Source organism: Lepidochelys kempii, chromosome 9 (assembly GCF_965140285.1).
Source record: "Lepidochelys kempii isolate rLepKem1 chromosome 9, rLepKem1.hap1, whole genome shotgun sequence".
Classification (NCBI taxonomy): domain Eukaryota; kingdom Metazoa; phylum Chordata; order Testudines; family Cheloniidae; genus Lepidochelys; species Lepidochelys kempii.
Window position 1 is genome coordinate 6,156,208 of NC_136388.1, and position 25,946 is coordinate 6,182,153.

Below are 25,946 nucleotides of genomic sequence, written 5' to 3' on the forward strand. Positions count from 1 at the left end.
CTGCAAAGTCGGGGGTGGGCGGTTGGGGGGAGGGGAGCCAGACCCATGAAAAGTCTTGGGGGGCAACTGCCCCAAGGCAAACGACACCCCTACTGCAATGCAAAGGGGTCTAGGCACGTGTGTGTGTGTGTGGGGGGGGGGGGGGGATGATCTGCCTGCCCCTGCCCTAGCTGCTATGGGGGCCGGGCTGGGGCCGTGCATAGCCTTTTCCTGCAGCAGGGAACCGGCCCCTGTAGGGCGAAGAGGCTGATCGGTTCCCCCGGCCCGGGGGCTGCCTGCCCCATGCTCCCCTGTAGCAGCCCACGCCGCGCGGGGAGGGAGGAGTCGTCCTGCTCCTGCCTGTCACTTTTACCGGGCTCATGCCCGGAGGCCGGGGGCCGACTCGGCCCATGCCCCTTCTCCCCACGCTCCCGGGCTGAGCCCCGCATTTTCCTGACGGCGCCGCCGGTGCTTTGTGATCTGGCAGCTGCGAGGGCAGCCCCCTGGCCGGGGGCCTGTGGGGTCCTTTGACGACACTTCCGGGCCGGAAGGAGGAGGCGGCGGCGGCGGCAGTAGTGCTGGTCACGGCACGGACCCGAGCACCGGCATCGGCGGCCCCCGAGCCCCCAGCCCCTACCGCGGAGCAGCGAGCAGCCCGGGCCGGGCCAGGCCAAGCGGCAGCATGATCACCTCGGCCGGTGAGCGCTGGGCCGGGGCCCCCCGCCCGCCCGCCCGGGATTTAGCTGAGTCAGGGCCGGTGCCTGGGCAGAGCCGGAGCCGCCGCGCCGCGCCGGCCTCTGGGGACCCATCCCTCCTCTCCAGGGGGCGCCCCCGGCGGGGACACCCGGCTCTCCACCGTGGGGGCATCGACGTGTCACCGCCGCTGCCTCCCCACTGGGCCCCCCCCCACTCACCCCCCACGGACTCCTGGGTTCCATTCCTGTCTCCGCCCCCTCCCTGCGTGGGACAGGTCACTTCCCGCCTCCGTTTCCCCGTCTAGGACGGAGATCGGCCTGATGTACGTGCCTCCGTTTCCCCATAGAGAGCAGAGACCGCCCTGATTTCTTTCAGCGATCTGCAGGGGCTTGGCTGATGTTCCCAAAGGGCTTTACGCTCTCAGAGCAGTCTGGCTGTAGAAGGGAAACGTGTTGGTTTTTTCCTGGGAGGCAGCTCTTTCCCTTCACTTTGTCACAGCCGTGAAGATCAGCATGGGAAGCACTGAGTGCTAGGAACTGAGTTTCAAGGCTCTGACTTGCCAGCTGGGCACCTTCAGAGGCGGTTACCCTCTTTGGATCTTGCTCTCTGGCTCATCAGATCAACTCCAGGTTTAGCAATATTCATCTCAAGACACATTTATTTGTCTAAACAGTTTAGTAACTTGATTTGATTTTGTGCTTTTTCTTTTAACTTCCTGTAGTTAACGTGACTCACTGCCTGAGTGATAGACATTTTAGGGACTAGTTACAGGAATCACAAAATGTGTTTAGTCCTTGACATCTACTGTTGCGTGTCAGCTGCCGCGCTTGGGGGAAAGATCCACTTTCATTGGTGCTCTGAACTCCCCTGTGGAGTTAGCAGGATTCCATCCTGAAGTTCTGGCATTGCAGTAGGGATGCCTAGTCATAGGCATGGTCATTTGTCCAGGTTTAAACCGTGGTCCTTCTTTCCTAATGATATTCCCCCATCTGGTACTGAGCCAAAATCAGACCTGGCTTTGTCTGGTATCACGTGGGGGGCACAGGTTTAAAAAGAGCACTGCTCTGCCCCCACTGGCATGACCTTGCTCACACCAGGTGTGGGAGGCCATGCCAAGTGGGGGTGAGGTCCTGCCAGTGTGGACAGGCCCACATCATTCCTCGAAGTACTGGTGTGTTTGGTATCCTGAGAATGTGTGAGTGGCCACCCTACCTATTCAGGGGGTGCAAATCCAGGCCTGACTACTACTAGTCAAAATCTTAAATAACACAGAATTGGTAGAAAGAACAGGAAGACTTGTGGCACCTTAGAGACTAACAAATTTATATGAACATAAGCTTTCGTGAGCTACAGCTCACTTCATCGGATGCATCCAGTGGACAATACAGTGGGGAGATTTATATACGTAGAGAACATGAAACAATGAGTGTTACCATACACACTGTAAGGAGAAAAGGAGTACTTGTGGCACCTTAGAGACTAACCAATTTATTTGAGCATGAGCTTTCGTGAGCTACAGCTCACTTCATCGGATGCATACCGTGGAAACTGCAGAAGACATTATATACACACACAGAGACCATGAAACAATACCTCCTCCCACCCCACTGTCCTGCTGGTAATAGCTTATCTAAAGTGATCATCAAGTTGGGCCATTTCCAGCACAAATCCAGGTTCTCTCACCCTCCGCCCCCCCACAAACTCACTCTCCTGCTGGTAATAGCCCATCCAAAGTGACCACAGCTCACTTCATCGGATGCTCAAATTAATTTGTTATTCTCTAAGGTGCCACAAGTACTCCTTTTCTTTTTGCGAATACAGACTAACATGGCTGCTACTCTGAAAACTGAAATGAATAGTGCACTTGTGCTTTGCATCTGAATTGGGCTTGGTACAGTAAGAATAATACTGTTGGTAAGATCCTGTAGAATAACAGTGTAGTTTCTGGCTTAGTCTTATAGCAATAGTTATTTAACTTTATTTATTTTAAATTGTATAGTACGATCATTGTCCACTGCATGCAAGTGACTGTGCCAAACCAGTAACAGATCACTGTTCCATGGAAGTTATAGTGTAGAGACATGAGGCTATTGCCCAGAATAAACATGGGTGTTTGGATGTTATAGCTGAAAACTGAATAGATGAGTTTTTATAGCTTTCTTGAAAGCAGTGAGGGTGGTGAGCAGTGTGCTAGGTGTACAATGACTGGGAGCCTCTTTCAGATCTATGGAAGAGGCATGATCAAAGATCTGAAGTCTGGAGTGGGTGAAAGAGATGAAGGGTGAGGTTAGCAATTAGCAGAATATAGGGCTCATCAGGAAGTATAGGAAGAGAGGAAGGCAGAGAGAGAGGCAGGTGCAGAGTTAGGGAGAGCTTTGAAGTCAACGAGAAGTTTGAATATTTGGAAGAAGGGAAGCCAATGTAAAGATTCTAGAATGTGGGAGACCTGGGCAAAGCCAGCAAGAAAGGAAAAAATTAATGATTGAACCTGGTTTTTGCTATTGAGGTATTTGTTGCCTGAACACTTTTCAGGAGAGAAAAAAAGAGTTCAGGGAAAAAATTAATGGTTATTTTTTTCTTAGTCTGCAATCATGATTTCCTGTCCCTGATAGTTAAAAGCTCAGTTCTCAGTCTAAATCCCATTTCTGTTTGGGGAGAATCAATTGGGATCATGTTTTGAACGACCCGTTTATTTTAAGAATAAAAAATTGGTAGGAGTTGGAGGGAGATAGCATAGGCTTGCTTCCTGGCTGCTATTTCTGGTAAATCAATAAGGTATTGAAATTTACAAGAATCCTATATGTGGAGTAGGATTGTATAAGATTCATTCCCCTACCTGGTCTCCCCGCCAGGAAGGGCATGGGCAGGCTGTATAGTGCATACATCAATGATAAAGGATACATTGTTAAGTGTCATAGTGATTTAATATTTTGATCAAGAAGCTTATACACACTTATATGCTGTTTTAAAGGATACATTTGCTTTACGTTTGCAGTCAGTCTTTAAGTCTTTACCTAATAACTAAAACCATAAGCTAGAACCATGCCTTTTCTTTTCACAATATTGTTTTGGGACTAAGTTACATTTTCTGTTGCAATGCATAAAAGTTCATCCCGGATAACAAGCTTCTTGTTTTGCAGCTGGAATTATTTCTCTTCTGGATGAAGAAGAGCCACAGCTAAAGGTAAGCTTGAAAATGTTGATTAGACCTGAGAGCAACAAACCACAAGCTGAAACTTTGTACCTGTTTTTTTTACAATAGAAACAGGCAGATTCTAGCAACCATAGTAGCCAGAAAAGGACAGGTAGCATTCAAGCTGCATCCAGTCAAAAGGATTCATTGCCAGAAGCCTGAGATGCACAGGCAATTCATGTGAAATTCAGCTAACTGCAGCCAACCTCTTCTTTTAATGCCCAGGATGTCTTCAGGTTCCAACATGGGTCATGCTGGGATCTCTAGTTTCTGGAGGCTCTGCCTCTCTGATGATGGCAGGAGTTTGTAGGCTGCATATGGTCCAGGGGTTGCACTTTGGATGTTCTTTTACTCTGTATTTTACTGTTTGAGTCAGAGTTAATCTCTTTTCACATGTCTCTAACATAATTTGGGAGAGGGAGAAACCAAAATAATCTAACCTCCATATAGTCTTCTAAAAATGTTTAGTAACCCTAGTGGAGGGAGAAAAAAATAACCATGGAGACCTTACAGTTTATAAAATATGCATATAGACTAAAAAGCAACAGAGGCCCTCTGAACCCAACAAACAACCCAAATCAGCATAACAAAGAGGCAGTTGGCAGGTTGATCGCATCACCTTGCTCACAGGGTGTAATCCGGGTGACCTGTATTCCCTATGGGATATGTTTTCCAAAATAGGCTGCTTTAGCCAACCTGCAAGAAAACAGGGACAAAGACAGCTGTGAGTCAGTTCTGAAGACTCCAAGCATTTTAAGGAATCTCAGTAAATAAATCAGTTTGGCCCAGTGCTGCTCCCAGTGAAGTTGGGGGGAAGCAGATCAGGGTTCCATAGCCCCACCTATAAAATGGGGATAAAGAACCCTACATTTCCCCCAGGGGAGTCATAAGAATAAATTGTTTGTGAGGATTGCTCTGTAAGCCGTGGTGTTGGTGGCTGTGAGATCTTATTGTAGGATGCAGTCAGGAGGAGAAAAATAGAATGGATGCAACTCTTTAACAATTAAACTTCTATTACTTTCCATAGGAGTTCGCTCTTCACAAACTGAATGCTGTTGTCAATGACTTTTGGGCAGAAATCTCTGAGTCAGTGGATAAAATGTAAGAGAAGAAATCTATTTTTGGAAGGGTGGGTGCTCAAATAGAACATGGAATGTAATGCATTTGCCTTTCCTCTGGCTGCTTGATCCTGGTTAATGTAGCAGTTATCTCCCCATTTTCCAAAAAGTGTTAATTTTAGCTGGATTTGGTTTGAGAATCTATTCTCCCAAAGTTGCTGGTGAGGTTGAAAAATTTCAGTTGGCCTATGCCTTTGGGAGGAGCTTTGCATGCTCAACTGATTGTCTTTTCTCTGACCTTTTCAGTGAAGTTCTCTATGAAGATGAGGGCTTCCGGAGTCGCCAGTTTGCTGCCTTGGTGGCTTCCAAAGTGTTTTATCACCTGGGAGCCTTTGAGGAGTCTCTGAACTATGCCTTGGGAGCAGGCGATCTCTTCAATGTCAATGACAATTCAGAATATGTGGAGACTATCATTGGTAATTGACAGTGGCTCTAAATAGAAAGCCCACTAGTTGGTAAAACTACTATTACTTGAGATCCCATTTGCCTTTACTGCTGTCCTCCAAATTCCCTGATCTCTGTGTAGAATTAGCTAACCAGATGCTGCAGCTGCTTTTTCCAGCTTAGTATTTCTTGACTTTCACTGTTTATAATTTTGTCTAGATTGAAGAACCGGCTTACCTAGGTGCTGTTATAATGCAAATAAATACTGTGCATCTGGGAAGTCTCCTGCTGTTGTACCCTCCCCAGAATCTCCTATTTGAAACAGTCATGTAAAACATGTATGTGCCTTCAGCACTGAAATCAAGACTTTGGGGCAAATAAGTCTTCCCCCAGTAAACAGCACTAGTGACCACCCAAGTGATTTCCATGTCTCTTGCTACTTGTGTTCCCATGTGTAACTAAGGGAACTATTAAGTAGGTTGATAGTGGGATGTAAATGACTTGATAATTTAACCCTAGACTGTGGTCATGCAGTGGGCCAAGTAACTTTAATTTAATGACAGGTTTCAGAGTAACAGCCGTGTTAGTCTGTATTCGCAAAAAGAAAAGGAGTACTTGTGGCACCTTAGAGACTAACAAATTTATTTGAGCATAAGCTTTTGTGCATTAGAATGCATCTGATGAAGTGAGCTGTAGCTCACGAAAGCTTATGCTCAAATAAATTTGTTAGTCTCTAAGGTGCCACAAGTACTCCTTTTCTTTTTAATGTAATGGATTTAGACAAGACAAAGGTGATGTTAAATGCCTGTATATGTAGACATGCATCTTCTTGGAGGGTTCTTATTTTTCTCCCCAAACCCTAGTCGTCAGATTTTCAACTGTCTTATACTACTTTTAAAGCTGTGTGTGTCTAGGAAACTGAAGGTGATTGTTCTTTATGTTCCATCTCAGCAAAATGTATTGACCACTACACCAAGCAGTGTGTGGAGAATGCAGAACTGGCCGAAGTGGAGAAGAAACCTGTCGACGAAAGGCTGGAAGGGATTGTTAACAAGATGTTCCAGCGGTGTTTGGATGATCACAAGTACAAGCAGGCCATTGGGATTGCACTAGAGACCCGCAGGCTGGATGTCTTTGAGAAAACCATACTGGAATCGGTAGGTTGAGTATTCACATGCAGGGTTTAACTTTCCCCTTCAGGGTTTGGATCAAGAAAAGAGAGGTTCAAGTGACTGTAAAACTACAGATTTTGTTGGGGGCAAAATAAGAAAGTGACGCTCATTGGGAAAATGTGTTTGGTGAAACCCAGTGATTCAACTTGAATGATGATTTTTACCTTGTCATGTCTTGTTTATTTTCTCTGTTGCCCCTTTTTAATATTTAAAGGGGCACTTAATGTACTGTGGTGGATAAGCATCATACAGATACATTTCAGTTCTAGTGAAGTTTTAACTTAAAAAATAATTTGTAACTTTTTTCGTGAACAAATCTGAGGAATGAAGTGTGTGTGGGCAATAATTAAACCACCTCTTCCCCCAAAAAGGTGTTCACCAGGAAGTGCAAGACCCTCTCTTTGTTTAAAGCTATGTATAACCTACCTGTTGTAACTGTGGACGTTCTGATTATCCACATAAATGACCCATCCGTTTTTGAATCTTGCAGAGCTCTTGAACTCCATGTTGTCTTGCAGGAGTGGGACACACAGGTTGATCATGCATTATTCAAAAAAAGTATTTCTTTTTATCTACTTTAAATTTGTAGCCTTTCCATTTCAGTGAATGTACCCTAGTTTTTGAAATATGAGAGAAGGTAGCTAGGAGTGCCCAACTTACCTTCTCTATTCCATTTGTTGTTCTGTATACCTCTGTCATGTCCCACCTTACTAATCTCCGTCTCTTAAGCTAAATGGTCCTGATCTTTTCAGTTCTCATATAGAAGTTTTTTTCACACATATCAGAGCTGAATAGACCTTTCTCTTCTCAATCTCCTGCATGAAGTATGTGTATAAGAGGAATTCTTTGACTGGATGGTCCATTTTGTTAACCTTTGTATGTTGAACACCTGCATTTCCCTGGGTTGAGTATCTGATGGTCAGGAAAAAGTGTGTGGGACAGAAGATTAAGTATTGAGCTCTCAAGGTACATTTGTGCTTATGTTTGAGGCTTTAATCTGGAGTGAATTTGCGTCTTTCCATGAGTGTTGTTCCTTGGTGGTGGCGTATGCTTGTTTTGGTTATAAATGGTCTTCTCTTTGGGTCACGTTTGTATGCATGTGGTCTTTGAGTTTTTATGAGAGAGAAAAATAAGAGACCAGATGTCAAGCATAAAAGAAATTACGTGTAAATGGTTTTATTCCTTAACCTTGATTTTTGACAAGGTGTTACAAAATCTGGACTGTGTCTTTTCCTTCAATTTCAGAATGATGTTCCTGGAATGCTAGCCTACAGCTTAAAGCTCTGCATGTCTCTGATGCAGAATAAGCAGTTCCGTAATAAAGTGCTGCGAGTTCTGGTTAAAATCTACATGAACCTGGAGAAACCAGACTTCATCAACGTGTGCCAGGTAATGCTATGTAGCTCTGCTCTTCATAAACTCTTTGCTTAATAAAAATTACTGTCTTCCAGGTGTATCTATCTCAATTCCCACATGGGCTTTGATCATATTTAGTTAAACAAATGAAATTCAGTTTCCTGGGGGAGGCGGGGGAGGCTAAATATGTATCGAATGGAGGTCGATATTAAAGATGGACTCTGATATCTCATACTCGGTCATGCTCGTTCTTTTGAAACGAAGCTTGGTCTAAAACAAGCCTTTCAGCAAAATGGTACAAGTTCATTTGGTAAAACCTTTCAGTCTTGCTCTAGTATTAGTACGAGATTACACCATCATTTCAAGTAATGAAGTGGATGTACTGTAGGTTATGCCCCATACATCTTCAGAAGATGCTGTTATACATAGGGGGGGGAAAAATTCTTAAGAAGGTTCTCTGACAGTAATTGTGTTTAAAATGAGACTAAGGAAAATATTAAGTACTTACAATAACTGTTGTAAGATTATTAGTATTTGCCCTGGGTGGGGGAGACGTCTGTCCCAGGGAAACAGTACAGAAATTAGTATGGGGAATTGATGCCTGTTCTTTCCTCTTGCAGTGTTTTCTACCTGGTGGATTTATCTTCATTTTATTTTTTTCAGTGCCTGATTTTCCTGGATGACCCCCAGGCTGTAAGTGACATCTTGGAAAAGCTGGTGAAGGAAGACAATCTTCTCATGGCTTATCAGATCTGCTTTGATCTGTATGAAAGTGCCAGCCAGCAGTTCTTGTCTTCTGTGATCCAGAATCTTCACACTGTTGGCACCCCTATTGCCTCTGTGCCTGGATCAACCAACACTGGGACTGTCCCTGGACCTGAGAAAGACAGGTGGGGATGTTGGCTTGTGTAGAAATATAATTGTCATGTTCGGTTAGAATACAATTGTATTTTAGTAAATTAAATTACGCAGGAACATTGGAAGAGCATGCATCAGTATTCTTAGACTTTGGGAAATGTATGGCCCAGGGAATAGTAATATGTAAGTCCCTTAGTTTTCAGTTTTTCTTTTGTTTACAATTTCCTGGGGATTTTGTGGCATTTATTACAAAATTTTTAAAAGGTGAAAATTGCTGAAAACAAATTGATGAGACGGTTTTCTGGGTAAATATCGGGGTTAATACTGAGGAATGGGAGAACAGAAAAAAGCAACAGAGAAAAGCCAAGAGTATTGAAAGTAAAAGCAGTTTGATGCTGTGGTAGTTTATTTCATGAACAGTATTTAGTTGCATAATATGTAGCGCTATTAGATGGTACCTGAACCTATTGGAGCCCAGAGGTACTTTAACAGAGAGAATTTAATTACACTTAAACTAATTGTTTATTGACATAAAAACATCTTACCTAATGTGCTATATTGGATTTTCTTAGCATAATCAGTATTTTCATGTACTTCGGTGGTCTACAGTTTGGGTGAAAATTGTTCAAAACTGAATAATAACTTTTGTAAAACCTGGGAAATTTTCAGTAAAAACCAGAAATGAAGGGCCTTATTATTACTGATATGATACAAAGCCTTTCACCTCTTGTACAAAGCTCACTAGTTCAAATTCAGCCTAGATCTCTGTTACAAGAAGATTACGACCGTCTGGGGACTGTTCAGCAATCTGTATCACACGATCTTAGTGGCCAGATATCCACATTATACAAGGCACGCCCAGAATTGGTGCTAATTGGTCGCCACATTTCATCTCCTCTTTGGTCCCTCACAAGTAGTCCGCGTGGCACAAAGAATGAACTACCCTCTCGTTCCTAGAGGTGGACCTCTCTAGGTTAAGATGGAGGCATGTGGATACAGCCTTGTGGGGGAAGCTTGTAGCGCTGCTGTTCTTGCTGTGCCTGTTCTTTAGCCTCTGGAGCTGCCAGACAAGCACCCACATCTAATTAAATAGCATTTAATGGGGACTGTAGTCCAAACCAAGCCTACCAAAACACAAGGGCCTATGGAAATGTAGGAAACTGGTTCCAAACACCTTTGTTTCTTCAGTCAAGAGTGCGTATGTAGCAGGTAGATGTTCCCCTGTTGTGATGTTCTACAGTAAGGGGGAATATGTACCCACAAAGCAATTTATAAATCAGCCTGTGCAACGTCTGACCTCAGTTAGTCCTCTTTGAGCACTGCCTCTGTAGATTGCATTGTAGGGGTCAGCAGGCAGCAGCCCTCTCCCTTGAGCACTGGAAATGCACTTTTTGATCATTCGGAGAAACCTGGACAGATTCCTCTCCCCACATCTTGTTGTAGCATTGGCAGAGCCTTATGCTTCTGTAGGTGCTGTTGCTTGGATGAGATGTGAAATAATTATCCCCTCCAACTTGCTTATACTGCCCATCCAGTCGTGTCGGTGAGAGAGATGGATGATGCCTGAAGTGTTCTGGCTGGCATGGCACTCCCCAGGAGAGACCGGAAAACTGCCTGTGTTTATTTTACAATGTCAGGCAGAGGGAGTCTGTACAGTATATTCGGCTATAGCGATAAATGGAACGTTTCCATGCACTACGCAAGTCTGTCAGGGCCTTGCGTCAGTGCTAGCTTAATGGCTTGGATTGCTTTCCCATTCGTCGCTACGTCCATCCTTACTGACAGTGGTGGCCCCATGGCTTTTGAGGATGGAGGTAATTCCCTTGCTATGTCTCGCTCCCAAACACGTTTCCACCAGTGGCTTTCCCTCATGTCTCCCCTGCCTCTCAGTCCATACAAGCTTCTCTAGTCGCTGCACTTTCCAGCCACGGTGGGGGCCAGGATTCTCTCAGTCTTTTATCCCTAACTCCCCTCTAACTCAGATTGCAGAGGGGGCTGCTATACCTGTGTGTGTCAGCCCTGGGCCGTGCCCAAGGTCTCTTATCCCCGGAGCTTACCTTCACACCCCAGTCTCCTGTGACAGGGCGCCACATGCAGCTGTTGCCAGAGCATGTGGCAGTCATGAGATGTGAACTGGGTTGTATTTTTTGTTTCATTTCAGTGACACTATGGAAACAGAAGAGAAGCCAAGTAGCACTTGTGCTGCGAAGTCTGCAGAATCTGTGAGTGCCACTCTGTGAAATCAAATGTGCTGTGTTCAGCTCTCCATACACGTTTTGCTTAGATCCCTTCCTTTTCTTCCCTGTCACAAGGTGGGATGATCCTCTAAGGGAGTTGGGCGTACCCCTATCTGTGATTAAATTAGCTTCCTCCTAAGTCAGAGGTGGGCAAACTACGGCCCGAGGGCCGCATCCGGCCCATCAGACGTTTTAATCCGGCCCTTGAGCTCCTGCCAGGAAGCAGGGTTGGGGGCTTGCTTCACGCGGTTCCTGGGAAGCAGTGGCATGTCCCTGCTTCGGCTCCTATGCATAGGAGCAGCCAGGGGGGTCTGCACGCTGCCCCTGCCCCAAGTGTCGCCCCTGCAGCTGCTATTGGCTAACAAACGGGGCCAATGGGAGATGCAGGGACAGCGCCTGCAAACAGGGCAGCTCGCAAAGCCGCCTGGCCGCGCATCCGTGTAGGAGCCAGAGGTGGGACGTGCTTCCGGGAAGGGCTGCTTCCGGGAGCTGGTTGAAGTAAACGTTGCCCGGAGCCTGCACCCCGACTCCTTCCCATGCCCCAACACCTTGCCCCAGCCCTGATCCCCCTCCTGCCCTCTGAACCCCTCAGTCCCACCTTCCTGCACCCCGGAGCCCACCCCCCAGCTGGAGCCCTCACTCCGCCACCTGCACCCCAACTCCCTGCCCCAGTCTGGATGCCCCAGCCGGAGCCCTCACACCCTCCCGCACCCCAATCTCCAATTTTGTGAGCATTCATGGCCCACCATCCAATTTCCATACCCAGATGTGGCCCTCAGGCCAAAAAATTTGCCCAACCCTATCCTAAGTGATAGGTTTGAAGCTAGGGGTCAGATGATAGTCTGAAGATAAAAGGTCAGTAAGCAGCTGAGAGAGAGAAAACTGTAGGAAGCAGGTAGGCTTCTGCAGGGGACTCTGGGTCAGGAGAAGGGGCCAGGTAGAAGGACCTGGTTTATCTGTTTGATTAGGACTGTATTAGTACTGAGGAAATTAACTCCTCCCCAAAGAAAAGCACTGAAATTCTGCTGCTGTTGAGCACTTCATTCTGATGCACTGCCTGGTGAATTGGCCCACTGCCCCACAAGTCGTTCAGTAACAATTTTCCTGACTGAGAGAGCTTGGACATTGCTTTTGGAACGCCAGAAGGAGTTGCTAGAGTAATACAAGGCGCTCATGTTCCCTGGGGGCTGTACCCTTTGCCTCTGCAGTGCTTACAGCCCACAGTGAAGGACAGAGCTTGGTGCTTGAGTTCTGATCCCTGCTTGGGAATAGTGCACATTGTGCTTTTGCTGCTCTACTTGGCTTGCTCATTAGATTTTCTGTTGTGTAAAGCTTGCTCTCTCTCAGGTACGTTCGAAGTAAATATGCGTACACCCTAAGCAGCAAATGTAGTAGCCTGCTGTATATCTTCTGGGGCTGGTGAAGGGAAATAAATAAAATGCTACCCAAAGGTAATGCACACGTGGACTAGTCATGGGAATCTTTGAGATTGTCTTGTAGATGTAAGTTGAGGTATTTGCTGAAACTAGGTTCAGGCAAAGAAACAACAGGGTGGAAGTCCTTACCTTGTCAAGAGCCTTTGAGCAGTGCACTCCGGGGCAGGGTGTCTTGAATTAGTTTCTGTTACCTGAACACCACTGGGTGTGACAAGGGGAAAGCATGCATAAGCAGTCTTTGTGGCCTGAAGCATTCCTGAGTTTAATCTGCCCCAGATCAGAAAAGAAATAATTGAGGAGATTAGTTGAAGGGCTAACCTAGCTGTACTCCGTGGGTCTCTTTAGCATAAAGCTGCTACAAAGAGACCTGATGTACTTTCCACCCTCTGCGACAGAGCACCAAGCAGAGACTTACCCTGCAGAAGTTACCTAGGGCTGTGGGGACGGGTTATTCTGGCAGAGCACTGGAAACACACAGGCAGTGGAAATACAGCCGTGAATGGTAAATTGTTTCAAAAGTCATAACACTGAGTTCTCCCTCCCCAGCCATTGTAAATCAGAGCAGGGTGGCTTTAGCACATCTGTTTCCATTGACCTTCCGCATTGAATTAAGGTGTGTTCGGAGCAGTTCTAGCCACATCATGAGGTGCAGCCTGTGATGCCCAAAGTGTTGCTGCTTTGAGTCCTTCCCCAGTATAATATCCAAGGAAGTATAAGCATAGTGTGAATATAGGTGACTGTCTCTTGGGGGAGAGTCTTTTCTCATCTGTTGAAGGTATGAGAGACCAAACAAAGCAGCAATGTTGAACCTTTTTGGCATTTGGTAGCAGTCTTCTCGCAATACCTTCCATTCAGTTCAGTGGCTGCATTTAATCTTAGGGGGTCTGTCCCCTACATAGAGGCACTCCCATTAATGTTTCTGGGAGCTGGGTTATATGCATTGCGGGAAGAATTAATGCCCTTCTCTCTTCCCAGAGGTGCTGGTCTCTGAAGCGCGTGACGGGGCGTGAACTGTTAAATATGCCCATCTATTAGCTCTCTCCTGGGCCAGTGTTTTCGCAGAGCTTGATCCTGGGGGAATGCAGGGATTCTGATGACCTGTTTTTTTTGTCTTTGTTGTTCGTGTGTGAAGAACCCAGAGCCTAAGGACCAGATTTCAAAAATGATTAAAATTTTAAGTGGTGAAATGGCTATTGAGTTACACCTGCAGTTTTTAATACGAAACAACAATACAGACCTGATGATTCTCAAAAACACAAAGGTAAGAGACCTTGGATTGTCTTTTTCTTTCTGGAATCATCACAGATTTTCTGGTGACTGTGTTTCCTTACTGAACGTAGTCTCCTCCTTGAAGCAGTAGGCTTTAGCAAGACCTGTATGTCTCTTGGAGGAGTCTGTTTATTCTGTCTCTCTCTTTCCAAGGATTTAATTTAGTATATTGATCAGACCACATTGGTTTTAAAACTTGAAACTCCAAGGCTAAAGGAGGCTGCTTGTTCCCACCGTCTGGCCCAAACCGATCAGCCCCCGGCGTGTGGCCCAGGGAATCTTGAGGTGTGGCTTGTAGGCACCTTTCGCTGTATCTGTGGGTTGAAGATAAAGCTGCTCAATTACAGTATTTTAATGCAGGGAATAAACTGAATGTATTGGGGACCTCGCGTACTTTCTATCCCACTAGGGAAGATACTAATGAGAGAGACAGTGCACATAAATTTACACACACACACACACACACAGTAGGTGCAGCCCATGGGCTCATGGCAAGCTTTCTCCCTTCTGTCCTTTAAATCAAGTGATTATTGTAAATCACAAGAGAGAGATTATTTGAATCTGAAATGTAACCTCTGTCCTCAGCAGGAGGTGGTGTGAAACTGTTGCTGTAAGCAGGAACACATCTGTTGGGAGGTTCCATTTTAAATGCACTGGAAATGCATAAAACTCTTTTGAGTAGTGATTCAGCGTAACCTTCTAGGAAGGGCTTGAAATTGCTGTCAGCAGCACCTACGGTGTAGCAGTAGGTTCCTGGAGTTCCTGGCTATTTAAGAGGGTTCTCTTCTCATTTTGTGCTGTTGCTTCGTTCCAGAAGTTTACAGCAAGGACTTGTCTGCACTAGATGAATTGGGTTGAGATTAGATAGGTATGTATTAACAAGCAATACATCCCCATCAGGAAAAAGATCATGGTTAGGTTGGGGTTAGTTAATACAACTTTAATTGTGACTTATTTTTCTAGTACAAGTGCAGAGTGAGCAGAGCTTTGCGTCTTAGTTGTGAATCTTCTTTGCTGCAACCTGGTGTCTGTTTCTTGCATCTTGGTGATTGATACTTGCCTATTTTGCTCTTCCAGGATGCAGTGCGGAACTCTGTATGCCACACAGCAACGGTTATAGCAAACTCCTTTATGCACTGTGGGACAACCAGTGACCAGTTCCTTCGGTAAATATATTGCAAAGAAGTCCAGTTAGCATTCAGAGAGCTAGAATACTATGTTCAGTATGGTTCACCGTGTCTCTGAAAAGACATTGCAGAACTAGAGGAAGATCAGCAAAGTGATGATAATGATCAGGGGCTTGGAAAAGCTGTCAGATGAAGAGTGTGAAAAGGTTAAAATTGTTTCCCTTAGAAAGGAGATGGATAAGCAGAGAGGTGATAAGTGTATGAGATAACGAAAGGCCTAAAGAAGGGAGATTGGGAGCTTCTGATCTCCTGTCTCATAATGCAAGAGCAAGGGGACATTCAATGAATTTAAAAGGTGGGAAATTCAAAACCAATAGAAGGAAATATCTTTTCCCACTTCATGTAATTAGACTGTGGAACTCACTGCCACAGAAAATCATTGTGGCAAAGAATTTAGCAAGATTCAAAAAGGCCCTGGATATTTACATGGATATCTAGACTATCCAGAGTTTCTATACATAAATATAATTTTGAAAGTGATATTAAACCTTGTGCTTTATGGTTTAAACCACTCTCTGACTATTGGAGATCAAGATGAGACCAAGTGTGAGGGTCAGATTGTCTCACATCAGCCTGTTTGTGGAATTCTTACATCTCTGAAGCATCTGGGTCTGGCCTCTGTCAGAGATGGAATTCTGCTCCAGATGGACACTAGTCTAATCTAGCCTGGCAGTTCCCGTTTTCCTGTGAATAGAAGCTGGCTTGCTGATGAGCTAGTGACACTCAAGAGGTCAAAGGTGGGGACTGAACCCACTGCGGGAGGTGCAGAAAGAAAATGACTGATCAAATCCCTGCAGCTGAGCTGGGAACAGTGCTGATGGGCTGCATGATGAGCAATATCCAGCTCTCTGGAAGGATTGCTCAGCCTGCAGCCAGGTCTTTGAATATGTTGAAGTAGTAGATTTATGTAGTTCTGTATTGTCACTTAATGCTGCTGTTCAGGACGGTGATTTCCAATGTTCAGCGGCTGAGCTGGGACCAGCCAGAAATCAGGGCAGCTCTAGGCAGCGAAGCATGGAAACAGCCCCTCCCGTCTCCAACACGTGCCGGTTTTGACAGCAGTTTTTCCTGATGAAATATGTCGTTGGGTGTTATAGAAACTATATTTAACCCCTGACTTTCCTCCTTCCAGAGATAATTTGGAGTGGCTGGCCAGAGCCACTAATTGGGCTAAGTTTACTGCTACTGCCAGCCTGGGTGTCATACATAAGGTAATGCTGCCTTCCTTCCTGTGTGCCTCAATGTAAACTCTTGCCATGCCAATGCTGAGACTGTTTGTTTGTTTTTTTGTTTTGGAACGGAGTGGGGATTCTGGGTTATACACTAAGGTCCTGGTCATGCTCCAACTCATAACCAAGTTTGTAACCAGTCACTGATAAGGTTGACTTAAATGTGGTTTGTCTCCTTGCATGGCCCGATTATAACTTGGCTGGAACCAAAGCAGCTAATGGTGCCTGACCCACGCCAGAGCCCTTGGCTGGCCCCTGGCTGTCCTTCTGTGAACGGCTTGGTCCTTTTTTTATTTGCAGTGCAACCCAGACACTTTAACCATGTTGGTGTAATCGGTTTGGCTGAACCTTAGGTCATCTCGGAGTGCATTGTCCCATGTGCATACCTTTTGTGTATGTTCTCCAGGCACTTGATTCTTACAGAGGCACCTCACCATAGAAGAGCTGCCTAGACTTTCCCCAGATTTACTGGTACAAACATAGCTAGGGAGCCTGTGGACATGCAAACGTGTCTCTGATGGCAGAACAGTTGCTGTGTGGACACAAACTGCACAGTGTAACCTATAACCAATCTAGGTGATTTGGCCTCTAGCTGGTTACAAAACCACTGTTAAAACTTGTGCTGTGGACAGGACAGAATGTTTTAACAGGCATCTCCAAATATCATAAACTGGACATCTAATTTTTAAGAAACATCAAATACACGTGGCAGCTTCTTAATCATAGAGATGTGCGAAGACTCAGCTGATTTCCAGTTATTTTTTTTATGAAAGTACACATGCATCTAGCAGAACATGCACTGGGCTCATCAAGGGCATGTAGTGTAATTGTGGTCAGAAGAGTGTTGGAGAAATATGGCTTAAAGGGAAGAACCTTCAACTGACTTACCAAAATCTAAGTGCACAGAAGAAGAATAAAGTGAATGAGCAGATGATTTAAAGAATTTACAAAGACCATTTGGATGGAAGGGACCTGTGAATACTAAACCTGTGAAGTGGATTTAATTCTCTAATCCATTTCTGATAGGTCACATCTAGCCTTGAATATGTGCAGTGAAGCTGTGATCTAGACAAATATTTGTCCAGCTTAATTAAAATGGAGGGGTCTCTTTTTGCTACTGTACAGTAAGAGAGACCACTCTTCTGCCCTCCTTTGCATCAGTTGGATGGTGGCTTCCACTTACCTAAATTAAATGTCTGTGGTTTTATCACTTTATTTTGTGGCTTCATAATGTTACTGAGCTTCGTACGATGATATGTTCTGGAGGAGCATTGATGGTGGCTGACCTTGCCGATTTAGTGGTGGGAAAGGAGGGTTAAAGCCAATCTAAAATAGTGGGAAACCATTGTAATTGCTTTGTGGGGCTAGAACCTTTAATTAAAGCATCCTGATTATTTGGCCAAATATGGTTCCTGGGCCAAAGTTGTTTGCATTGGCTTTGGATAGCAATCATGTGACCAGAGTGTAGTCACATGCCTCTGTGTGAATAAGTAGCTCAGAAGTGCAGAGAACACAGCATTAAAAGATTGAACATGCTGGGGTTGTGTTAGATCACAGCATGGAAATTGGTGGCTAAAGCAGATGTTTCCTACTAAGTGTTTAATTATGAAGACATTGTTACAATTTTTTAAGCACTGTTTTCTTTCTCCTCTTATTTTCCCCCTTTCCCCAACCCCTTTGGGCAATGAACTTGCAGGGTCATGAGAAGGAAGCTCTACAATTAATGGCAACATATTTACCCAAAGACACCTCTCCGGGCTCGGCCTATCAGGAGGGCGGAGGTCTCTATGCATTGGGTCTGATTCATGCTAATCACGGTGGTGACATCATTGACTATCTGCTGAACCAGTTGAAGAATGCCAGCAATGATGTGCGTACTAGATTTAACAATGAACCTAGTTGTGTTCTTGTACCCAAAGTGCGCTAGGTGCTTCACACAAACCAGGCCTTTGAGCGCTTACGCTTTAAAACAGATATGACACAACTAATGATGATCATAAACAGCCTGATAACAGGAGAAGGGCATGACTAAGACAATGGCTACAGCAAATAGCCTTAATGCCCTTCTTGTTAGTAATACAAGTGGGATTTTAGGATGGACCTGTATACTTGTTTCAAAATAAATGTCATCTACAGCATGACTTTATACCCATCCCTCCTTTGTTTTACGGTTGACTTACTGTATTATGCTGTGTTTTTGGCTCCAATTACCTACCAAAGGAATAAATTGCTGAAGCAACTGTGCTGCCAAACTATCTTATGTGTAAACAGAGCTTCAGCAAAGGTTTGCTCCTGACCGCTCCTGGGCTTCTGCAACACTGACCCTTCTGTTTGGAACAGCCTCCTAATTAATGTTTGCCCAGCACCTTCCTCCCTCTCTCTTAAGATAGATAATAAAACAGAAAGTATCATAATGCCACTATATAAATTCATGGTTCACCCATGTCTTGCATACTGTGTGCAGTTCTGGTCTCCTCATGTCAAAAAAGATGTAGTAGAATTGGAAAAGGTCCAGAGAAGGGCAACAGAAATGATTAGGATATGGAACAAATTCCATATGAGGAGAGATTAAAAGACTGGGACTGTTCAGGTTGGGAAAGAGATGACTAAAGTGGGGGGATAAGATAGAGGTCTATAAAATCATGACTGGTGTGGAGAAAGTGAATAAGGAAGTGTTACTTACCCCTTCACATAATACAAGACCAGGGTCACCGAATGAAATTAATAGGCAGCAAGTTTAAAACAAACAAAAGGATATACTACTTCACACAGCATACAGTTAATCTGTGGAACTCATTTCCACATGATGTAGTGAATGGCAAAAGCATAACTGGGTTCAGAAAAGAATTATATTAGTTTGTGTAGAATAGGTCTATCAATGGCTATTAACCAAGATGGTCAGGGATCAAACCCCATGCTCTGGGTGTTCCAAAACCTCTGGCTGCCAGATGCTGGGATTGGACAACAGGATGGATCACTTGATAATTGCCCTGTGCTTTTTATTCCCTTTGAAGTATCTGGCATTGGCCACTGTTAGAAGACAGGATACTGGGTTAGATAGACCATTGGTATTGCCCAGTATGGCCATTCTTATGTTCTTTGAGGGTATCTCCTAAGTTTCCCACTAGGTCTGTGAATCATTCTAGCTGGAAAGATCATGCTCATTTTGGGCTTTATTTTATATCGTATTGCTCCTTTTGCCTTCAGAGAATACCTGTATAAATTTCCATTCAGGGTGTATTGGTGCAACACATTTTGCCCATTGCCTATCTCTGTAGAATTGTGGCCCTATTTAAATAAGTCCTTGGGAAGAGTGCTAAAAATAAAGCATCAGAAAATCTGTTCTAGTGGGCTTGTAGCACCCCTTACTGAGCAGATCTATGGGCTGGCTTTGGGAATATAGCTGTTGTCTTGATCAGAGACAGCGATTGGCTGGGGCTGGCTGGAAAGGTAAAATTGGGATTTGTAACTAGGGGGCAACAGTTCATTTGAGTTTTTGGGGGGTAGGGCCATACACTAATGGTTTCCAGCTTAAAGCTCTGGCTTCTTCAGCTGAAGTAGACATGTTCCCATTGTAATACATTGAGCAGTAAGGAAAATGGTTGTGCTTTTTTGCAGATTGTCCGACATGGTGGTAGCCTGGGTCTGGGTCTGGCTGCCATGGGGACTGCACGCCAGGATGTGTATGATTTGCTGAAAACAAACCTCTACCAGGACGATGCAGTGACAGGTAAAGATGCTGCTTCTAAAACAAAAATTTGAGACCTTGCTAGTAGTATAGACTATTTCCACGTTGCGTTTGCGACCCGTGCAACTCTGCCCTGGCCTTTCCATGACCTACAAGGGGCTTTTATTTTGTTGCAGTAATACCTGTGGGCCTGATTGTATTGGAGATTGTACAGACACCTAGCAAGAGACAGCCGCTGCCATAAGAAGATTAGCCTAAGAATTGCAGGGACTGTGATTCAGTGAGCTGATGCTTCTTTTTAGGGGGTCCTTTATTTCACTCATGGGGCCTCAAAGAAACTCTTCTACCCCACACTTTTTTTTAAACCTGTTTTGACCCCACATTCCTGCCAGATCTCATGATGACCCCTTTGGCTAAGAGAAGCTGAGTGGAGGGGCTCATGAAGGCCACTATTGCACTGGTTCAGGTTCACAGAAGAGCTTATGAGATGATCTGCATGTGTACTGGCATGAGAAACACATTGAACCTGGGAGGGCATAGCACTAACTCCAGGGCTCATGGGCTGGTGTCTAGTAACATGATACGGGCATACAATCCAATACACCTTCCATAGTGAGTCATTAAAATGAAGACACTGCTGCATTAACAATCTATCTTTTAAGTAGCTTTATTTCCCAGGGAGTGATTTTATTATACTGCTGTCTATTGGAGCTGCTATTGCGGCTCTGTGTAAACATCATCGGTATGCATTCGCAATTTTCCTTTAGAAGTGTCCTTCCTTCCTTCCTGTAGCTTTCGTGAGTGAGCAAACACCATGCTGAGCAGCAGGTCTGCTGGGCACAGTGTCTAGAAACTCTGTGTTGACCTGTATCTCAGTAGGATGAGAGGCTGCTGGGTATTGTGTTTACACAGGCATTGCTATATTAGTCTATTTTGGGAGCTCTGCATGCTTTACTGATTCCCTTTTGCTGCTGTGCAGGTGAAGCAGCTGGTCTGGCATTGGGTCTGGTAATGCTGGGATCTAAAAATGCTCAGGCTATTGAGGACATGGTTGGCTACGCACAGGAAACGCAGCATGAAAAGATCTTGCGGGGCCTGGCTGTTGGCATTGCTCTGGTGATGTATGGGAGGATGGAGGAAGCAGATGCCCTCATAGAGAGTCTCTGCAGAGATAAGGTAAGTGTGCCTGTGTTTTGATACTATCATGGTCTGTTTCAGAGATTTCCCCCTGCTCCCTTCTGAAATCTCCAGCTTTGGTTAGAATGACTGCTTTCACCAGAAAAGTTTTTCCAAATAACTGAATGTGTCGATGTACTTGTTGGGTGATGTGTGGCAGTGGTCAGTAAAGTTATTCTGAAAGGGTTGGACAGTTCACAGATCATGATACTTTTTGCCTCTAGGTCATTAGTGCCAAATGGCATTCCCACCTGATGGCTGTTCTGCGGCGTGTCCCATGCCTAGTAGACAGGTGCCCATAGCCCGTTGTCACCTTTGTTGGCAGCTTCAGAGCCCAGGAATTGAGGAGACTTGGAAACTGAACTTCTGAGTCCTAGCTGTGTCCGTAGAAATATAAATATTGAAACACTCTCTATCTTCCAGGATCCAATCCTCCGTCGTTCAGGAATGTACACTGTAGCTATGGCTTACTGCGGCTCAGGGAACAACAAGGCAATCAGACGTCTGCTGCATGTTGCTGTAAGTTCTGCAGAGCCTGGGGCAGGTAACGGGATAGCTGGCGTGGTGGCAGCAAATACGCAGTCCATTGACAGAACTCGGTAGCTGGAATGCTAATATTCTATTCTAAAACAGTGATGTAAAGGGAATAAGTGGCCTCTCTTTGCTTAATGGAAACACGAGGATTAGAAGTCCTAGGGTTTGCAAACATTAAAGCTAAGAGACATTCAGCAAGAAAATAAACAAACTCCAATATTGCTTAAAGCAACACTATTCTAAAAAGTAGAACACAGCAAGAGTACTTGCTAGCTGGGCCTAAGAGTTTCTTATCTGCTCCAGATAACCTTCATAATAATTTATTGTGCTGAGCAGAAACAGGGTAGCCTCTAAAATATGGAGGCCATCAGCTCTTTCTGACTAATAGGTCTGTGATTAAAAAAAAAATAGAACTTAAAACATGTCACAGTGTGGGAATGGTAGTTCTTTGTGAGTCTGTTTCAGCCAAGGATAAGTTACCTCGCTGAATGTAACTGTTCATTTTTCTATCTCTGTAATCCCAGGCCTATATCCCAGATCAAATTAAATGCATGAGCACTGACGCGAAAGGTTGGGGGTTTGAACCATTCTCTTAACATCTTGTTTCCTCCTTAATTAGGTGAGTGATGTCAATGATGATGTGAGGCGGGCTGCGGTTGAGTCACTTGGGTTCATTCTGTTCAGGTACAATTTCTAACTGCATCAGTCCTTCAATATGACTTGTCTGGGAGATTTTTTTTTTTTTTTTTGAAAACGTGTGCTCCATCCATCTCACTAACTGAATCAGTTGCTAACTAAATGGAAGCTGTAAACGGATAGAATAGAGGGAGAATGAAATCTAGGTCAGTAGTAGAACCCGTCTCCTGTGCATTTCATGGACCAGTGGATGTATTGGTATGTACTGGGATGAGATATAAATAGAAGGAAAAAGAGTCGTGCAATCTTGCATTGTGAGTGGTGGTGTGGTCCCTTGTGAGAAGTAATCTGAAACTGCACAGTGCCCTGTTATGGTGAATCTACACGTGGGCAATGACATTTTGGTGCAGAATGTATACTTTGAACACATCTTTTTAGTCAAAACCTTTGACTGATGTAGTATTTTGTATTTCCTCTAAGTGGCTTTGACTGAGCTGACTTTTGATTACCCTCCACACACTGGAGATGAAAGTTGCAATGTCTGTTCATGTTTTAAGGAGAAATTGGCTTCAATCTAATATGCGAAGTATGAAGAAAATAAAAATTGACCCTCTGAGCTGGTACCAACTCTTGGGCACTTTATAGGAAACATTGGATTTCACGTATGTAGCCTCTGGTTCGTTTTGTACAAGGAAATAGTGGATTAAAGTAAGTTTCTGAGACGCTCTAGCATGTAAAACTTCTGTGTCTTTAATTAAATTCGTATTGAAATTTTCCACAGCGAGTTGCCAAGTAGAGTTAAGCAAGTGAAGTCTAGTTACAGATTTAGGGAATGTGTCTGGTTTTATCAAATCATGGGTGGGTAACACTTGAACAGCAGTTTTGCTCAGTACATATTGGATAAAGTAACTTCTTTTTTTTTTTTTTTTAAAGAAACCGCAGTCATTTATAGCAGTAGACTTCCTAAATAAATATTCAGCAGACAACTTAATGAGCTATTTAGGAGGTCTCCAGACATATGGCCCAATTGCCTGAACAGAGTGAGATGAAGTTGGAAAACTTGAATTCCTCATTCCATTTGCAAGATAAGTTAATTAAAAGTCGAATATACAGTCTCTTACTAGACACCCTTGAGATGACCCTTCCAAAACAAATGTGTCTGCCTGATGACTGCCTAAAACGTTGTTGGAAGCAGTTGCTTCTCTAGAACTAACTCTGAAGGTAGGAGATTGTTTTGAAAATCAGACTTGGTTAAAAATAGCCCCTACATTTGAAAACCACCTTTTAGTTATGCAGGCTGTAATGCCAAAATGGGACATGTACTTTCAAGTAAGTCTTTCATCTTCTGAAATTAGTAGGAGCAAATATTTTTTGGCCGTCTTCTCCTAATGTCAAATCACTCTCTCACCGATTCTGTGGGTAGCACTTTACAATGCCATAGGCATGTGTCTTTATTTATCAACTTGGGAAGATGGAAACTTGACTTGAAATTTTCATTCATATATTGACATGGGAGGCCAAGTTTCAGACTTGGACTGTCATTCTTGTATATTGGTACTGGTATCCCCTTCTAGGCCCCTAAATCCCACCTTTGCATGCCCAAGTCTAGAGAGTGGGTCTGCAGTCTGCACAACACATGGGATAATTCTGGGTAAGTAAAATTGTATTACTAATACTTTGCTCTTCTATGATGCCTTTTGTCTGGCGATCTCAAAGGACTTAATGAATTTAGACTAGAACCCTGTGAGTTAGGTAGGCGTCAACCTAATTTTACAGTGGAGGAAGCTGAGGCACAAGGGGTGATGTGACTTGCCCAAGATCATACAACAAGTCTATGAAAGAGCTGACTCTGCTGCTCCCAGTCCTGTGCTTTGCCATAAACCCTTGTATTCCCTTGTCTTTTTTTAAACCTAACGCTCACACTAATAGAATGAGGTGTTGGGGATAGTGAGTGAAAACAATCTTTGCTTATTAATGAGTAAACCAGAGAGAGGATGATTGCCCAGTTACTAAGCTTGCTGGTAGCATCGCCATACTAGGCACAGTTGTGAGGTGAGCTAATTTCCCAATAGTGAAAGTATCTAAATAAATGAATAAAAAGCTTTTCATGTCAGCCTTTGCATGGAAGTACTTCTGTCGCTTCCCTCCCAGGGCAACCTATCTCTGGTGCTTTTTGGGACTCCCTGTTTACTTACCCACACTTCCACATTGGCACAGCTGTTTTTCTGCCTGAGGAGAGCTGCTTCTCTATGGGCAGTAGTCATCTTTGCAGCAGCAACGGAGAACACTTGCTGTCCCCAGAGCTGAGTGTGTTGTTGTCTCTGCTTTGCTCCAAACACTAAAGAATCAACTCCTGGGAAGTCAGAACTTTAATTAAGGGTCTCCCATGTGGCTGTAGAAGAAGCACTTTGTGGAGGAACGCCATTTCAGGGTTATCCACCCCTTTAACACACCCCACCCTTAACCTCCTCGTGGGCACCCTCTTAAGGTTTCAGGTGTCCTAGCAGTCACCCCTTTCAGGCAGAGACTGGTGTCCCTCTACATGCAGATCGGGGTGGAGGTTAGACTTAGTCTCTCTGTGTCTCACTGTGATTTCCCCAACAGGTCAGACTGGGGTCCAGCAGCTGTATTTTACTCTTTTTGTGGGGGCTATGCAAGCTACCACCCAGCCTTCACAAAGCAGATTACATTGATTCTTAGGGCAAAAGCATCACAGGGAAAACCTCTAAAAACAATGCAGGGATTTACATGCTTACTAAGCATACTCAGTAGTTGCTGATCAGCCCTATGGGGTCCTGGTAGGCCAAAGGCCTTCCTACACTTCAGTAAGGGTTGGGGGGGGGCCCCCAGGACCAAAAGTCCTATCCATTTGCTGAGTCAAACAGAAGACCCTGAGTCTGTTTATACTCAGTGTCTTATAACAAAGACTTGCTTTGACTCCCAGCATCTTGAAAACAGGTAAATCAGTCCTTTCTTTTATCTGACAGGTGGTCAGACTTCAAAGCCAGCCTTGGGATTTTGCTCTACTCCCCCTGTGATTCCAGGAACATACAAATACACATGATTTGTATTGTCTGAAAAAGGCGATGAATATTGTATAACTCATACTGTCTGGCCTATCTCCATATAATGGGGTTTTGAGATTTTAAGTGTAAGAGACAATATGGTTCTGAAAGATACATTGCAACCACATGCAGTGTACGTTCACAAGAAACGTTATCTGTGATTTCACACGCGTTGATATGAAACCAGAAGAAGCTAAATCGCTGTTAGATGCCCCGGCTCTGTGACTTTGTAGCCTTCACATGTTAGCGCAAAGATCTGCTTACCGGGTGGATGTCCTAGGTATTTAAAAGTCTTCACTGGGCAGTTCGCAGGTACTTCCTGGGAAATTAGTGGCAAAAATGCAGGCAAGAATAGAGGTTTGCGTAAGGGGGATAAGCATTTGCTTCAAATGATACAAATAGCACATGGGCTGGCTTGGTGACATGCTGCCAGAGTATGTCTACACATCATCTAGGTGCCCGTGGCTGGCGTGTGCTAGCTGACTTAGGCTCATGGGCTTCAGGCTGTGTCACTGTTGTGTAGACATCTGGGCTCAGGCAGGAACCTGGGCTCTAGGCTCCTGCAAGGCGGGAGGATCCCAGAGCTTGGGCCCAAGCCCAGAATTCTATATAGCAGTGAAACAGCCCCGCAGCCCAAGCCCTGTGAGTCAGAGTTGCCTGGCTGTGTAGATAGACTCCCCCTCCCCCCAGAGGCCTGGGTACAGTAAAGTTCCCAATTCCACTCTAGTTCATT

At 44.6% G+C, this 25,946-nt stretch overlaps 1 protein-coding gene across 1 annotated transcript in view; it reads left to right on the plus strand.

The window, feature by feature from the left end:
* The first annotated feature begins 512 nt into the window (after nucleotides 1-512).
* Nucleotides 513-25,946, plus strand: part of PSMD1 (proteasome 26S subunit, non-ATPase 1) — a 126,464-nt gene continuing 101,030 nt past the window's right edge. Inside the window, exons 1-16 of the mRNA XM_073359107.1 lie at nucleotides 513-677; nucleotides 3,816-3,859; nucleotides 4,896-4,969; nucleotides 5,233-5,402; nucleotides 6,322-6,527; nucleotides 7,788-7,931; nucleotides 8,562-8,788; nucleotides 10,918-10,978; nucleotides 13,562-13,690; nucleotides 14,776-14,864; nucleotides 16,018-16,096; nucleotides 17,811-17,984; nucleotides 19,733-19,844; nucleotides 20,782-20,978; nucleotides 21,402-21,497; nucleotides 22,132-22,196. Of these exons, the coding sequence (XP_073215208.1) occupies nucleotides 662-677; nucleotides 3,816-3,859; nucleotides 4,896-4,969; nucleotides 5,233-5,402; nucleotides 6,322-6,527; nucleotides 7,788-7,931; nucleotides 8,562-8,788; nucleotides 10,918-10,978; nucleotides 13,562-13,690; nucleotides 14,776-14,864; nucleotides 16,018-16,096; nucleotides 17,811-17,984; nucleotides 19,733-19,844; nucleotides 20,782-20,978; nucleotides 21,402-21,497; nucleotides 22,132-22,196 (1,883 nt within the window). The 5' untranslated portion in view covers nucleotides 513-661. The remainder of the gene's footprint in view (nucleotides 678-3,815; nucleotides 3,860-4,895; nucleotides 4,970-5,232; nucleotides 5,403-6,321; nucleotides 6,528-7,787; nucleotides 7,932-8,561; nucleotides 8,789-10,917; nucleotides 10,979-13,561; nucleotides 13,691-14,775; nucleotides 14,865-16,017; nucleotides 16,097-17,810; nucleotides 17,985-19,732; nucleotides 19,845-20,781; nucleotides 20,979-21,401; nucleotides 21,498-22,131; nucleotides 22,197-25,946) is intronic.